A 16,485-nucleotide genomic window follows, 5' to 3' on the forward strand; every position below is an offset into this window, starting at 1 on the left:
ACCCTAGAGCCTGAACCCCTGACTGAGGGGTCATGAATTTCACAATTAAGGTAGAGGGCTTCATGGATATTATAACCATGCATTTAGTTTTTAAAAAATATATATGGGAGTAGAGAAGAAGCTTTTCTAAGATTTAAAACATTTTTACTCTTTTGCCATATTGGCCCCACCCTAGAGACTGAACCCCTGACCCAGAGGCCATAAATTTCACAATTTTGGTAGAGGGCCTCATCGACATAATAACCATGCAACCAGTTTTTTCCTCACATGCGTGGGAGTAGAGAAGATTTTTGAAAATTTGTCTTTTTTTTCACATTTGGCCCCGCCCGTGGCACCCCAGGGGTGGTAAAGCCATAAATTTCACAATTTAGATTCTTCTTACCATAGAGATGCTTCACACCAAAAATGGTAACAATTGGCCTGGTAGTTTTCAAGAAGAAGTTTAAAATGTAAAATTGTTAACGCACGACGCACGGCGCACGACGCACGACGACGGATGAAGACCAATTGCAACTGGTCACCTGAGTGGCTCAGGTGACCTAAAAATATCAACAAATTTTCGATAATTCTAAATTATCTCCCCTTTAAAGAGGATTTGGCCCTTCATTTGAAGACACTTGAATCCCCTTCACCCAGTAATGCTTTTTTGTGCTAAGTTTGGTTGAAATCTGCCCAATGTTAAAAGTTTACAATGCCAACAACAACGACGACAGAAACTGACAAGCTTTGATCAGAAAACCTCACATGAGCTCTCAGCTCAGGTGAGCTGTAACGGCTATTGGAACTTTGCGGAACGGAATCGAACGGAATCAGTTAAGAGGCGCCCTTAAAAAACAAAAATTCAGCTGTATGGATATCATTTATTAACGTACTGTTGTTACTTAAAAAATGTTATAAAAGGTTAAACTCAATTATAAAAGATATGATACAAAATGTTTGATATGATAAATAATAATATTATGTATTTATAAAAGTTCGTTTAATATCGATATAAATCTTTTCATATTGAAGATTCAGATGATCAATTCAACGAATGATTTGATAACAACAAATTATCCTCTTCCAGTTGAGACTAAAAAAATTGTAAAGAGTTTTAAAAAATTGTCATATTTATAAAAAGAACAGGAAACTGACAAATTTTACATTATCCTTGAAATTTATTTAATCCGGATTGTCAAAAAATATAAAAAAAACAAAACAAATTTCACTCCTTAGACAAATTAAATCGGAAACAAAATTTGCCAAAAAAGGAAACATATATATACAATGTACAATAAATTTGCAAGTATTTTATAGGGACATGGTCACGGTTTTGGTCAAAAGATTTTTTCGATTTTAATGTTTGAAATGCTTCATTAATATATTTTAATAGGTAACCAAAATTTGAGTGTCAAGCGTTGATTTATAAGCGAGCTATACAAAGCTTTTGTTTACATTAGGATGTTGAAGTGAAATTTCTTTTGTGTGTGTGTGTTGGACGTTAGTAACTGTTTAATTATGCTTAAAAATTCAAATGAACAGGAAGATACACAAATTAGCTTGAAATAGAATTTTTACTGGTATATTGAACCTATGTAAACAAAGGTCACGAGACTTGTTTACATGACAAAACATTGTGAGCCCTGTATCTTGCTTATAACTACGACTGAATCTCAAATTGCATGTGATTATGTCATTAATTATAACAAAATAAAATTTGACCAAAATCGTGACCATGCCCCTTTAAGGATACAAGAAGATGAAAATATACTGCATTGATAAATATCCAAAACGAGCAATCATATTATATTCCATAAGGTATTCTACAGCGCAAATTTTTCATTAATAAAGTCAAACGTTAACTTTTATATTTGCATAAATTCTTTTACATTGTATCCATATTATCAGTTGATTACACGTACTGAGGTACGCATGATTATATTTTTTTCAAATACCGTATATTTAAATTACGTGGTGATCTAGTCTTTTCACTATCAATTTCACATTGCAAAGCATACAATTCATAAAAATTAAGTCCGGTATTGTTACTATCAAAAGCCTTTTTCATCACATTTCATGTGCCAAAAAAAAGGCTGACAGATTTATCTCATTTTAACAATTGATTCATGAATACTTTTGAGTTATACAGGTATACATGTATATACGGTAGCATATTTTCACAATTCAAACTTGGATTTTTATAGATAAAAATTAGGTTTGACACAAGATTAAAAAAAAATAAAAGCAACACAAAAGTAACCATGATGAAAAAATACCATAAAATTTCCTTTATTTGAATAAAATATTGTGCAACAAATGCTCGTTTCTTGTTTAAGTTTTCCTTTTTATATTGTCAAAACATGTTTGCTCTCATTTAATGTCTCCCAATAAATCGAGCACGGTTTCTTGTTTTTTCCCGGTTGTCTTGTCCACACCGCAAACAGTGATTTCAGTTTCACCAAATTTGATCGACACCATCACTGATCTTTCTGTTCCGCCACTTAGATCTGGCATTTCCACCGATAGTTTACCAATACACTTACAACCAGGATCGGTAACATATTTTGGATTTTTGATTTCTGATAGATAGAATTTCAAAACCATCAATTTCATTTCCTTTGATGATGCAAAAACCTCTTTCTCGACTGTTTTTCCAACATCAACTGATTCTCCAATGGCCACCAGTATCTCAAATACTTCAACACAATAACTGGTGTTATCAATCTTTCTCTCTTTGCTTTTGAGATCCCCATCCATAAAATATCGCATGACATCAAAACCATAGGTGTGTGCAGTTATTCTAGATGAAATAATGTCAGTGTCTTGTCCAAACATCACTGCTCCTTTTAGGACAGCAAGAACTGGGTCTGTGGGAATGATGATATTGTATCCGGAGAACTTCTCCTCAAACTGCTTAACAATGATATCTGCCTGTGCAAATCCACCAACAAGAATGATGTCGTTTACACCCACTGCGTTTTCATGCTTCAAAACTTTCTCAACGACGGTAAATAAGTTGGTGAAAGTCAGGTCAAATATTTTCTGAACCATATCAGGTTCAAAACGCAACTTCCCTGTACGTGCTTTAACAGAATTACCATATTTAGAATTTTTAATCAATGTTCTATAATCCTGTTTGCAAAGGCCAGAGAGAGATGGAAAAATTGGTAATTCAAGTTTACTTCCAATAGTGACATCTCTTTTCTTGAGCTCAATGATGGATTCCATTTCCATGAAATCTGATGTCAGCTTTTTGAAGTCTTCAATAACATCGCTTCCAAATATTTCTGCCATGATTTCCCATATTTTTTTGTTTATCAAATTTCCACCCCATGCCCCTCCAGCGGATTGGTGCAGCTGTTTCATCTTTCTGTCTTTGTTTACCTCCAGAACTGTTAAATCTGCTGTCCCACCTTAAAGTTTCGAATAAGTATATAATTTTTTTAAAAACAGAACTATCCAAACTAGAAATACTTTCAATTCATTTATGAGTGGAGACCAGAGTGTAGTAGAACTTGAAACTTACTTGTTGATTATACCAGAATTTTCAAACATCGTTTTATTATCAAATTAAACTTACCACCAAGATCAGCCACCATGAATTTGGTACCAGGATTAAATGTTGTAACAGTGTCTTTTCCAAAAACTGTTTTAGCTTCTTTCATCACATAGATAGCTGCTGCCTCTGGCTCCAAAGCGAGTTTCAGTTGATCTGATGGAATGCCCGCCTAGCATAAAATTTCATAAATTTGCATGAAATATATGCAAACTGAAGTGCAAGAAAATCAAAATTGATCCCCATAAATGGTTGTTTAGTATTCTATTACCCATCATACTAAAAGCTCTGTAGATTTAAAAGCTCATCAAACATTATCTACCTTTTCTGCAGCTTTTCTCATGAATTGTTTTGCAGAGTCACCCCATATTGCTGGTACGGTCAGAATCCATAGTATTTCGTCAGGGTCAACTTTTATTCTTTTATTATCAAAATCTCTAAAACATTCATCCCCAAGGTCTCGAATGGATAAAGAAAACACTTCTAGTGCCTCTATAGGTCTCTTCAAGTGATCTGATATCGACTTTTTTTCATCAAGTAACTAAAAAGAGAAATCGAACATATATATCCTATAATTAACTGTAAAACTTAATTTATTAATATAACTTTAAAATTCTACACATAATGGATGGCAAAGTATACATTAATTACAACAAATAATCAAATAAAAGAAGCTCTAAGAAATATAAGTAGTTCATCATTTCCATTAATACATGCACATTTTTTTTAACAATTTAAGACATATTTAAGAGATCATGCAAAACTTCTAAAAAGTAAGTTCCCAGAAATATATTAGAGTTGGAATTTCCTGTTTATATGCTTACATGTATATATGTATACATGTATACATGTATGTCCTGCATCCTAGCTTATTAACTACGTAGTTTATGAAATCCTATTCAGGGATATTATGCAATTAAATAAAAGCAAAAAAAAAAATTAAGTTCATAAGGGGCAAAATTGATAGAAAAATAATGGAATTAAAATTCCTTGAAAACATGTACATTTCGCATGTTTTTATAGTAATGTTTTATAAATTCTATTTGATAGTTTAAGAACAGCTATTCTGCAAAATAAAAGAAATGATACTCTGGCAAAACCCGATGGATTGCATCCTTTATTTGCTAAAACAAAGAACAATATTATTTGATACTTTAATAATTAAACAAAATAACAGTAACAATATTTTAAACTTGATTTTTCGCTTTTAAAATATTCTTGGAATTTATTCTGTGAATCTGTTAATACCAAACAAATCCTAGGAGATTTTACTACTGATTCTCCACATAACTTGCCTTAATTTTCCTTAATACCCTAATCGACCTCGGAAAGTAAAGAATGTTCATTAAGAGTTGCAATTTTTACCTTTAAACAATTAAGAAAAAAGAAATCATATTGACGCAAGCGTCAAATGGGCCGCAAAAATATAATTGTTGTATGAATTATCATTGGTTGTTTACATAAAAAAAAACACACCACAAAGAAGAAAATAACGAGTTGGTTGTACTAATTTTAATGGTAGATTTTAATTCTAACTACTATATTTTCAGCAAAACGTTTTGAATTTTAACATTTTACTATTATTATTAAGAATAGAGTTCGTTACTGTAAGCATTTCTAACGGTAATTGTATGATCATTGCTATAGTATGAGGTAATGAAGAACACATTGATTTGTACATCATTTTAATACAAAGGTCAATTCATCATTATTCTATTGAAGATTATATTTTTCAAACCATCTTGATTTTCTTGTTGCATTGTATTGAATTAAAACGTAATGCATTAGTTTATATAATTTCAAGGGACCACATAATAAAATAGAAATGGATTAATATAAAGGTATATGTACATGTATAAGATCATGCTCATTCGGTAGAAACTGCACAATTTAAAAGGTAAAGAATAAGCCGGATAGTTTTTTTTTTACTAAATGGAGTTATAAATCTTATCTGAACTAGGGTTTATGAAGATAATCATGGTTATTTCAAAGGAATTAAAAATAAATCAGGTTAGCTCAAATTTTCAGGTCCATTCAAATTTTTAGTTCAGATTTTTGCGTAAATTATTGATATGTGTCATTTCATGATAATTTTCTACCACAAAGCACATTGTGTAATACAATAAATCCACACACAAAGTCATTTTATTTGACACAGCACATAGAAATTCAAATACACCATTTATATAAAATTTCATGTCATTCAGGTTTTTAGTATTTCAGGTCTTTAGTATTTCCCGTATACCGTATCTATTTACGGAGACAGCCGAGTGTCTGGTTGAACGAGACTAATCCCAATACAATGGAAAACTCCGAAATTTTCCGAATATATTATAGTATCGATAAAAACGTGTCTAACACGACAGTCTGTTACCAACTTTTCATTTACGAGGAAAACAAAAAATATGTAATATTTTTTGAAAGGCATAAAACATAAATCTACATGCAAATTTACTTTTAATTGATAAAAATGAGCATAATGTTAATTTATTTAAAAAAAAAAACTATCCCGCAGAAACGCAGTAACAATATTTAAATGTGTATCAAATAAACGCGCTAGCGCATCATGGAAAATATGCCAGCAGAGCAGTTGCTATTCATAACGCCATGTTCACTAAATAATCGTTCTTTATTACTTATATTTGCATTTTACCACTCGCAAATACCCTGTATTAGCCTAGACCTTGACTTTAAGCCATTGCATCAAAAATAAACATTCAGACTGTAATGTATCTTTTTAATCACATAGATTTGTTAACAGAATCAATGATATGTTATAACAGTAATTCCTTTAAAATGTTTTTATAGGACATGTTTCAATATTAAATACATCAATTTTATGGAGTTGGAGAAAAACACATGATGTATCGTATAGTGGTTTAAATCTACTACGTCATGGAAAAGTATATGACGTCACACCTTTATGATGTCATAGTATACAGGCAGAGCAATTGCGATTATAGAAAAATAAACAATGCATATGCAAATATACAGCAATGTTTCACATTTCCCATGCAATTGCTTTATTACGGGGAAAGAGGGATTCTATAAGGATACAAATTTCAAAGCTTTAGTACATGAAGACTGAACAAAAAAATCTTTAACAGAAATTTTTTAATTCATTTTTTGGGCAATTTACTGGGGGCCCTAATTTACATCATCCTGAATGAAAAAATCAATCTATTATGCCCTCACCTTTCCCTGGCGTTAAGAGCTAAGTGTTAATCAATCAAAGAGACTTACTGATTCATTGTGAAGCATCATTTTGAACTGGCGGAAATATCTATACCCTTTGTCATCTTCGTCTTCAGCCAATTCCTTGAAGATTTTCTCTGCTTTATAACCAAATTCTATAACTTCGTTATTTTGGTTCAAAAGCAATGATGTTGGAGTTTTCAATGATTCCAACACTCCCTTTGAACCAGTATTCCATTTCCCTGTGGTAATTTCTGAAGGATTTTCTTCTCTCCAAAAGGCATATCCGGAATATGTTGTTCCAAAATCCAGGGCCACCACAACTGGCCACTCTTCTTCATTTTCTAATTTTAACATTAGGCAAAATAACTTACTCTTCCGCTTTCAAAAATTAATTAAATTAACAAACACATGCACAACTAAAAACACCAATTTTTCAAGCTCAAATTTTATCTGATTGCATATGTAAGTTTTGAGAGCTACCTTTAGATCCCTCTTCACCAGAACGTCCATATATTGTTTTAGGTACTGCAACCTGAGATTGTCGCACTGGCCTTGGTTTGGGGTCCAGTATTTTCTTTGGTGCATATTGTTTTGGTTTAGGTACATCTGTTTGTCTCTCCATGTCGCAATAGGAACTTTCCCAGTCCATCTTTCCTTTATGAAAACATAGGTAATCAAAGATTACAGAGCTTACAAAGACAAGGCATCACCTTCATGAGACAACCATTCATATATAATTTAATATCTTTTTACACAATATTATATTGTATAATATTATGTGATACATTATTATATCATGAATGATTAATTTCAAACTCTCTGCTTCCCTGATATGCAACACTCTTAAAACCAAAACTTTATAATTACCTGCATGTGACCTACGAGATGAATAATACATTTGATTTTTTCTACAATGGACTGAATATAGATGGGGTATTTCCGAAATACTACAATATTGGTTATCATCATTTCTGTCTTCCAATGAAATATCACTTTTCTCATTGTGTTCAGCTTTGGCTTCAAACTAAAAGAGGATGAGGGTTTTTTTTTTTGAAAACACTCAATTTGATATGTTTGTATCAATTTGTCCCTGAATCATATAATAAAACAATTATTCATGTATTTTCTATCAATACAGTGGATTCTGGTTTTACTGATAGTCAATTTGTCAGGAAAAATTTAGCAGACAAACTGAATACATGTATAAGTTTAACTGGTTTAGCATTTTTGTGGTCTAGCTGATGCTAGTATATGATAAGATATAACCTGTTCTAAGATGTAACTTGTAGATTTTAAAGTGTAGATAGGGTATCTGATTACCGTAAAGTCTTGTTTTTTTCAGGGTTTTTTTAAGCCAAACTTTGATCAAAAGTGGGTGGGGGTGCATATTATACATAAGAAGAAAATGTTTTCCCATTTTTAGAGGATGTTTCTGGATACTGTTGGAGTATGACTGCCAATATCATGTGTTATGCAGGTTGTATGAGTGTATATAGACTGAACTTATTTTGTCGTGGTGTTAATCATAGAGTTATCATAGGAATTAAATTCATCAGATCTTGAAGCATGTAGTGGCAATTGTGTTAATCGGAGAACATTTTTAGACTGTCAAAAAAAAGAAGGAAAAAAAAGTATTTTTCTATGATCAACACGATAAATTTTCAATGGTAATCATTTGTTACCATCATATCAGATAACACTGCATCATTACTTAGTGCAGCATGTCGCATTTAATCATTCCCCCATATCGTCTTGATCTGGATCAATCTTTGGGGAGGCAAAAACCACTCTAAAGGAGCATACCTTTCTTATGTCATTGAGACCATACCCATAAGGTATTTGTACATACTGTAAATTTCTAATTATACATGAGGAATTTATATACGCGTTAAATCGCGACACGCACGCCTCGCAGATTTTAAAACCTCGCCATTATTCTTGAGAGTTGGGAACTATAAGATATATGGATAAATGTTGTGCGTTCGCGATTTTTAATTCTAGCGATTTGATACAAAACAGCAGGATTGCGAAATTAAGCACCGGTACTCGCGTAATATAAGGAATTTACAGTAAACAACAATATCATATGGGATAAGTCACTTTTACCATTATACTACTATAGTTTGCCCAAATTGATAGTATTTTGTTATGGATAGTCTTTTTTTATGAAATAAAGATTTGACTGTAATAACTATAATAATGAAGGTGGCTAAAAAATTACCCTTTATCTAATTTTAGTGTTTAACAACAACCACATCTATCTATCAAGCAGGTTTGAGTGACGTAGGAGATTTCTTTAGCATCCTTAATAATGGAGATCAGGCCCTGCATCTGAAGCTACCTCTGCGTTTCATTACATTACAGTCTAATGTCTTCCACTGGTATGGGAAGGCGCTCATGCTCAACCTTATTTCAATTTATTTATTCACATTATTGTATATACCATCCGCACAATCAGACATGGCGGCTTACCTAATCGTACACGTTTAGTCTGACTTCGAGTCGTTCGTACTTAAGGTGGCTTACTACATATCACATCAGCAGGAAATTAGCTCATTTTAAATGATAGATAGCATTTTACATTAGAAGTATTAGAATATAAGTAAAAATGGTGAAAAAATTTGTAATTTTGGATAGAAAAGTGAACAATATGAACAAAAGCCCTAGGCAGATTCGAACACCTGACCAGCGGTTCACTAATCTGATACGTTAGCCACTGAGCTATGATGCTATTCAATCAAATCGATTGATGCAATCAATTTAACAAAACATTTAAATTAATTGCCATCTTTTGACGTACTGTCTTAAAAAGTATAAGCCTTGATGTAGTGAAGTACCCTAAGTACATGTAACTTGAGCTGAAACCAAATAATAGCAGTTCCTTTCCATTTTGTATGCTGGCATAGATCTGCCACCACTTGTTAGATAATCATGTCGACTTGTTATATCTTGATGTCGACTTGTCAGATAATTATGTTCACTTGTCAGTTCTTTAAGTTGACTTGTCACTTATTCACGTGTTTAGGAATTCAACACTTTAACCTTTCCACGCCCAATTTGTGCCATCCATTTGAAATATATTTTCTGACAAGTCGACATCAGGATCTGACAAGTCGACATAATCATCTTTTAGTCGATATAATTATTTGACAAGTCGACATAATTATTTGACAAGACGACATAACATCTGACAAGTCAACATCATTATCTGACAAGTCGACTAACAATATGAATGATAATTTTCTTGAAACTAGTGGCCATATTATTTTTTCTGTCAGATAATTATTTTAACTTGTCAGATCTTTATGTCGACTTGTCAGATAATTATGTTCACTTGTCAGTTCTTTAAGTCGACTTGTCACTTATTCACGTGTTTAAGAATTCAACACTTTAACCTTTCCACGCCCAATTTGTGCTATCCATTTGAAATATATTTTCTGACAAGTCGACATAAGGATCTGACAAGTCGACATAATCATTTTTTAAGTCGCATAATTATTTGACAAGACGACATACGTCTGACAAGTCAACATCATTTTCTGACAAGTCGTCTAACAATATGAATGAAATTTTTCTTAAAACTTGTCAGATAATTATGTCGACTTGTCAGATCTTGTTGTCGACTTGTCAGATAATTATGTTCACTTGTCAGTTCTTTAAGTCGACCTGTCACTTATTCACGTGTTAAGGAATTCAACACTTAAACCTTTCCACGCCCAATTTGTGCCATCCATTTGAAATAATATTTTCTGACAAGTCGACATAAAGATCAGACAAGTCAACATAATAATTTTTTAAGTTGATTTAATTATTTGACAAGTCGACGTAATTATTTCATAAGACGACATAACATAAGACAAGTCAACATCATTATCTGACAAGTCGACTTACAATATGAATGATAATTTTCTTTAAACTAGTGGCCATATTATTTTTTCTATCAGATAATTATGTTAACTTGTCAAATCTTTATGTCGACCTGACAGATAATTATGTAAACTTGTCAGATCTTTATGTCGACTTGTCAGATGATAATGTAAACTTGTCAGATATTTATGTCGACTTATATGATATTATGATGACAAGTAAATGGCAGTTAGTGGCACTAACAAGCTTTGACACCAAAATATTGAGTCTCTATGGTGGCATGGATCTGCCACCACTTGTCAGATAATTATATTGACTTGTGAGATGATTATGTCGACTTGTCAGATATTTATGTCACTTTGTCAGATCTTTTTGTTGACTTGTCAGAAAATTATCGTATTGCGTAAAAACTCAATAATTTGTTGTCAAAGCGTGTTATTGCCAGTAACTGTCATAAACTTGTCATCATAATTATCTAAAAAGTCGATAAAAAGATCTGATAAGTTAACATAATTATCTGACAAGTCGACATAATGATCTGACAAGTTAACATAATTATTTGACAGAAAAAATAAAATGAAGAAAATTATCATTCATATTATATGTTGACTTGTCAGATAATTATGTTGACTTGTCAGATATTATGTCGACTTGTCAAATAATAATTTCGACTTGTCATATAATTATGTCGACTTGTCAAATAATGATGTCGACTTGTCAGATGATTATGTCGACTTGTCAGATCCTTATGTCGACTTGTCAGAAAATGTATGTCAACTGGATGGCACAAATTGGGCGTGGAAACGTTTTAGTGTTGACTTTTTCCAACACGTGAATAAGTGACAAGTCGACATAAAGATCTGACAAGTCAACATAATTATCTGACAAGTCGACATCAAGATCTGACAAGGCGACATGGATATCTGACAAGTGGTGACAGAACTATGCCACCATAAGTCTCTATTCACTATGGTTATTTTCTGACAAGTCAACATAAAGATCTGACAAGTTGACATAAATATCTGACATGTCAACATTATCATATAAGAAGTTAACATAATTATCTGACAAGTGGTGGCAGATCTATGCCACCATAAGTGGCCATATTATTTTTTCTGTCAGATAATTATTTTAACTTGTCAGATCTTTATGTCGACTTGTCAGATGATTATGTAAACTTGCCAGATATTTATATCGACTAATATGTTATTATGATGACAAGTAAATGGCAGTTAGTGGCACTAACATGCTTTGACAACAAAATATTGAGTCTCTAGTCACTATGGTTATTTTCTGATAAGTCAACATAAAGATTTGACAAGTTGACATAAATATCTGACAAGTCGACATTATCATATGGGAAGTTCACATATTATCTGACAAGTGGTGGCAGATCTATGCCACCATAATTTTGTGTCATTAGAGCTTATAAATTCTAGGCGCGCTTACCCAGGCATGCATTTGAAAACTGGAGTTTCAATATGACTACCAAAAGCGAATCTAGTGTTGTCGGGATCACAAGGTTTCAATTCAATTTATCTACATGTACAAATGGATAAACAATGAGATCAAGTAAAAATCAAATTGTTTGTAGAAAACATCCCTAAAATAAATTACATTTCTTGAACTGGCTTGTTTCTGCCAAAAACTTACTAAAAACTGTTGACAGAAGACAAAAATGCAGTAAATATAAAATATTACATGTTGCAATTGCTTTGTATGCAAATTGCGCATTCAAGTACAGAACGATACATTTTTTAATAACTTAGAACAGCACAGCTGTAGACTTAAATTGAAAGTTTAGAAAACTGAAAAAATATAAAGGTAGGTTATTCGTGTCCATTCGACAACTATTTGTTGAAAATAAAAGGTTGAAGCTTGCCCGATAAAGTTGTACCTTTGTATAAAAATAAAGAAGCCCGTTTAAAAATATGTCTCAGAAACTTCCAGTCGGCACGAGATATATTTGTGTATGGAGGTACATTAAAGTTATATTTTCATTGAAAATATATGTATATCTTTCATTTACGACAATTGATTTCTTTTGTCCCTCTACCGCCTTCTAAAAAGAATTTACATGTACTTTAATTTATACCTAAAATACTGAAAAACAAACTTGAGACTGGTAAGAATAGAGATGTCTGTCACATTCAACACCGATTGTTTTGAATTGACATATATTTTTTTTCTAAAAAAAAATTACAACGGCAATGTGCTTTATTTCTAGGCACAGAAATTCTAAGATTAGTATAAACTTTATTGTTTTCCTTTTCCAAAAAAAAAATCCCATGTCGACTGAAAAGAATAGGGTATCCTTAAACATAAATGTAAAAGATTCACCCTTTTTCTCAACAAATGACTGTAGAGTGGATACCAATGACCCCTTTTCATATTTTTACATACTTGTGTACGCAATTTATGCAGGGTATTAAATCGTCTTCAAATATCAAGACATGTAAACTTGTAAATCCGAATATGTAATCGTGTTGGTGTGTGAGTCTGAGAATGAATATGTGCAATTCTGATCGTGTAACTTATAAAATTCGGGCATAAACACGTGTAAGATTTGACTCAGTTCCTTCGCATGATGCACAATTTGCAGCGTTATTGCCTTCATCAGTTAATTAAACATACAACTTTGCACACTTTCAATCCGTAGTTTCTGCATTTGTATCTTCAGGCTCGGCAATAGCACATCTGACATAATAAAAATTGACAAATGTAAAGTCTACAAGTTTGTCGAATTTTTACATGACCTTATATGGCAACTGCCTTGGTGCGGGGAAACGGCATGCCGTAATCGCCGGAATAGATGAAAAATAAACATAAAATTCTGCTTAACTGTTGCGATAAGCTACATTTTTTCTGCCAAAAATACCGTTATTATTTTTAAAAAAAAATTGAGGCATGATTGAAACTGGACCAAACAGGAAGAGAGTCATGCATATAAAAACCGTCGCCGATGTGACGAATGCACTAATTTCTGTATTATAATTCTTATGCTATTATACGATTAGGGTTAAAAAGAAATGCCTAATATCTTATTTCTCTAAAAAAAAAATTGACATGTAATTTAAACTTGAAATTAAGTTAATGCATACTCTTTTCTAGAAATGAGACGGATCAAGAAATTTCCGAGGGGGTAAATATATTTTGAGCGGCATGAGGTTCGCAGACCGCCATGAGGTCCCATGTAGCTCCATTGCTTCTGAATTCTAAGAATTTTTAGAGAGAATATTTAACCGGGTTTTTCGATTGTTGAAAAAGTGAAAATGACGGGCGGGCGAGTGGCTGCCAAAAAGGTACCCTTATTGTACCGACAACTCGTCGTACAGTTTTCGAGATAGGAAATTGTTCTTTTGCATATCAATGCATATTTCATATGTTATACATATGTTATACATATATCAGAGGTATGCAAATTGCTAGGATTTTGATTTCTAATAATCTATAAAAAAAATATCAGCTGTTGAACATCATCATTTTTTGGCAAAAACACTGCATAAAGAGTACCCCATTTCTTTGGATAGATAGTATTTATCAATTCAGGATTGACAAATGGATTATGGATACTGTTCACACAAAAGAAAACCAGGTTTGCTGTCACATTGACAGCTTTTCTCTTGTTATTTTTGTTATTTAGTTAGAATAAACAACCTGCAAAGATTTCGTAATTTTTTGCGGAAAAATGTATGTAACTATACATGTATTTATACTTTTTTTAAAAATATCAAAATGATTTTGTTGTGCAAGTGAAAGATAAATAATAAAACATACTATAACTGTTATAAATAAAAAGAAATTTTATAATTATTAAATAAAGCACCAAGTCTTGTTAAAAAATGAAAGGTTTTAAAGAAATAGTAATGGTATAATAGTATGTTTATGTTTTTGCAATTATGATTTTTCTTCGGAAATTGGATTTCTGAAAGTAAGGAACGGGGTGGGTCAGATGAATTTGATTGTAAATGAACTAGTAGAGTTTAAATCATAAATTATTTGAAAATACATGTATATACTGTATTGACGATAATTTTATAAAATTAAGTAGTTGCTTTATCACAAACAGTACATGTTTACAAGTGGCTGTAAAGCTGTATTTTAATAGGTCTCCGGAAAATTTTTTTATCAACCAATTTCACAAAGTGAGTCTGTATTGAACCGACATTCAGGACGTCATGTTCATATCCCATAATAAATGCTTGAAACTTTAAAAAATGCCAATTTTCACCTGCATGATAGGCTTTTTTCCCCTAAATATTGCCGACATAAAATGAAACATTTTGAAAAATAATTTATACACATTCTAATTTCACGACAGTTAACCTTATCTTTGGAATTTTTATTTATTTATATTTATAGGGGTGTCGCTTCTTATGTCTCATATTAGTCAAAATCTCAAAACCAATGTCTTAAAATTCTTTGTTTTTCTTACCGATAACTTTCCGAAAAATCATACTTTCTAAGAAAAGTTGTCATCCAGAGATAATATGGTTATAGACCTACCTTATTTTTTTTCTCATATTTATTCCGTCCCTATTCCGGCGATTACGACATGCCTTTAGCTGCAGCTAGCCTTTTTCTATCGGTGACGTCACTGTTTCCATATATGGTCATGTCAAAATTCGACAAACTTGTAGACTTCACAACATGTCAGCCATGATATTAAAAAACGGAAATACAAATGCAGATACTACAGATGGAAAGTGTGTATTATAGTGGCAGGTTATATGTAAATAACAAACAGCATTTTACAGCTGCAATTAGCATCTATAGGAAAAAATAGATTGAAGGCCTGTGGGGTCAACTCTAAATTGTTTATCACTGAGTTTTATAGGTTACATGATCAGAATAACACACATTTATACTCAGACTCACACACCAACACGATTACATATTTGGATTTTCAAGTTTACATATTTGGATTTTCAAGTTTACATATCTGGATTTTTGAACACGATTACCCTCCATAGCAATTTGCATACGAAACAACGCGTATATCATCGTATTTATTGCATTTGTATCTTTTAACAGTACACATTGTGTCAGTTTTTGGTTTAATCAAGACAGTTCAGTAAATGTTTATATTTTGGTCCACATGTGTACAAGATGGCCGTACATACAACGTAATATGCAGAAGGCCCAATGTGGGATATTTTATTTACTTTTTAGATTATTTCAATTGCCTTGTCAGTCTGAAAGAAGCAACAATCATTTTCAAACGGGTTGTGACTTAGAATGAGTTTTATCATGACATAATATCATAATAGACACTTATTTAAAATTCCTACTTTCGGTTTGATAAGTTTTGTAAAGTTTTGTAAATTTCAATTGAATAAACACGAATAAAATATTTTATATATAATTGATAATTTGATTAGATATACAATTTTGAACACAACAAATACACGATAAATACAATCTTATTTCCAAGGGAATTATTGTTGTCCACCATCAACAAAATCAGACATGGCGGCTTACCTTACATTGCACTTTTAATCCGATTTCGGGTTGTTCCTGAGTATGTTCTTACCTAACCTGAGCTGCAACCAAATGATGGCAGTTCCTTCTAATATTGTGTCATTAGACCTTATGAACTCTACCCGCGCTTACCATGGTATGCGGTTAGAATCTTCAGGTTCAAGAAATGCTAAATTTTAAAGGAAATACCTGTTAAATGTATCAGAAAGTGCACACCCTTTCTGATTCGGTCGGTCGATTAAAAAACCAGGGCTGCATTTAACAAAAGATTAAGTATTTACAGTCTCGTTAAATTATCTTTAAAGAACAAAATTGACATAAAACCATTCGTTTACAAATATTTCAATTCCCATAATTATATTTTCAAGCCAAAAGAATAAATCATTGATTGGCTGGTAATTAAT

The 16,485-nt window shown here is 32.1% G+C and overlaps 1 protein-coding gene across 3 annotated transcripts; it reads right to left on the reverse strand.

Moving 5' to 3' along the window:
* Positions 1 to 889: 889 nt before the first annotated feature.
* On the reverse strand, positions 890 to 16,266 carry LOC128192801 (heat shock 70 kDa protein 12A-like). Of its 3 annotated transcripts, none has more exons than XM_052865780.1 (6): positions 16,134 to 16,266; positions 7,214 to 7,387; positions 6,779 to 7,074; positions 3,858 to 4,076; positions 3,560 to 3,707; positions 890 to 3,392 (listed from the first exon to the last, which is right to left on the reverse strand). In XM_052865780.1, the coding sequence occupies exons 2-6, from the start codon at positions 7,380 to 7,382 to the stop codon at positions 2,350 to 2,352; spliced, it is 1,875 nt and encodes a 624-aa protein (XP_052721740.1). In that variant the 5' UTR covers positions 7,383 to 7,387; positions 16,134 to 16,266; the 3' UTR covers positions 890 to 2,349. The 3 variants fall into 3 exon arrangements, with proteins under 3 accessions (XP_052721740.1, XP_052721741.1, XP_052721743.1); XM_052865781.1 differs by having other exon boundaries at positions 16,082 to 16,266; XM_052865783.1 differs by having other exon boundaries at positions 16,214 to 16,232.
* Between the last annotated feature and the right edge of the window lie 219 nt (positions 16,267 to 16,485).

The sequence above is a fragment of the Crassostrea angulata genome, chromosome 7, assembly GCF_025612915.1.
Source record: "Crassostrea angulata isolate pt1a10 chromosome 7, ASM2561291v2, whole genome shotgun sequence".
Taxonomy (NCBI): Eukaryota; Metazoa; Mollusca; class Bivalvia; order Ostreida; family Ostreidae; genus Magallana; species Magallana angulata.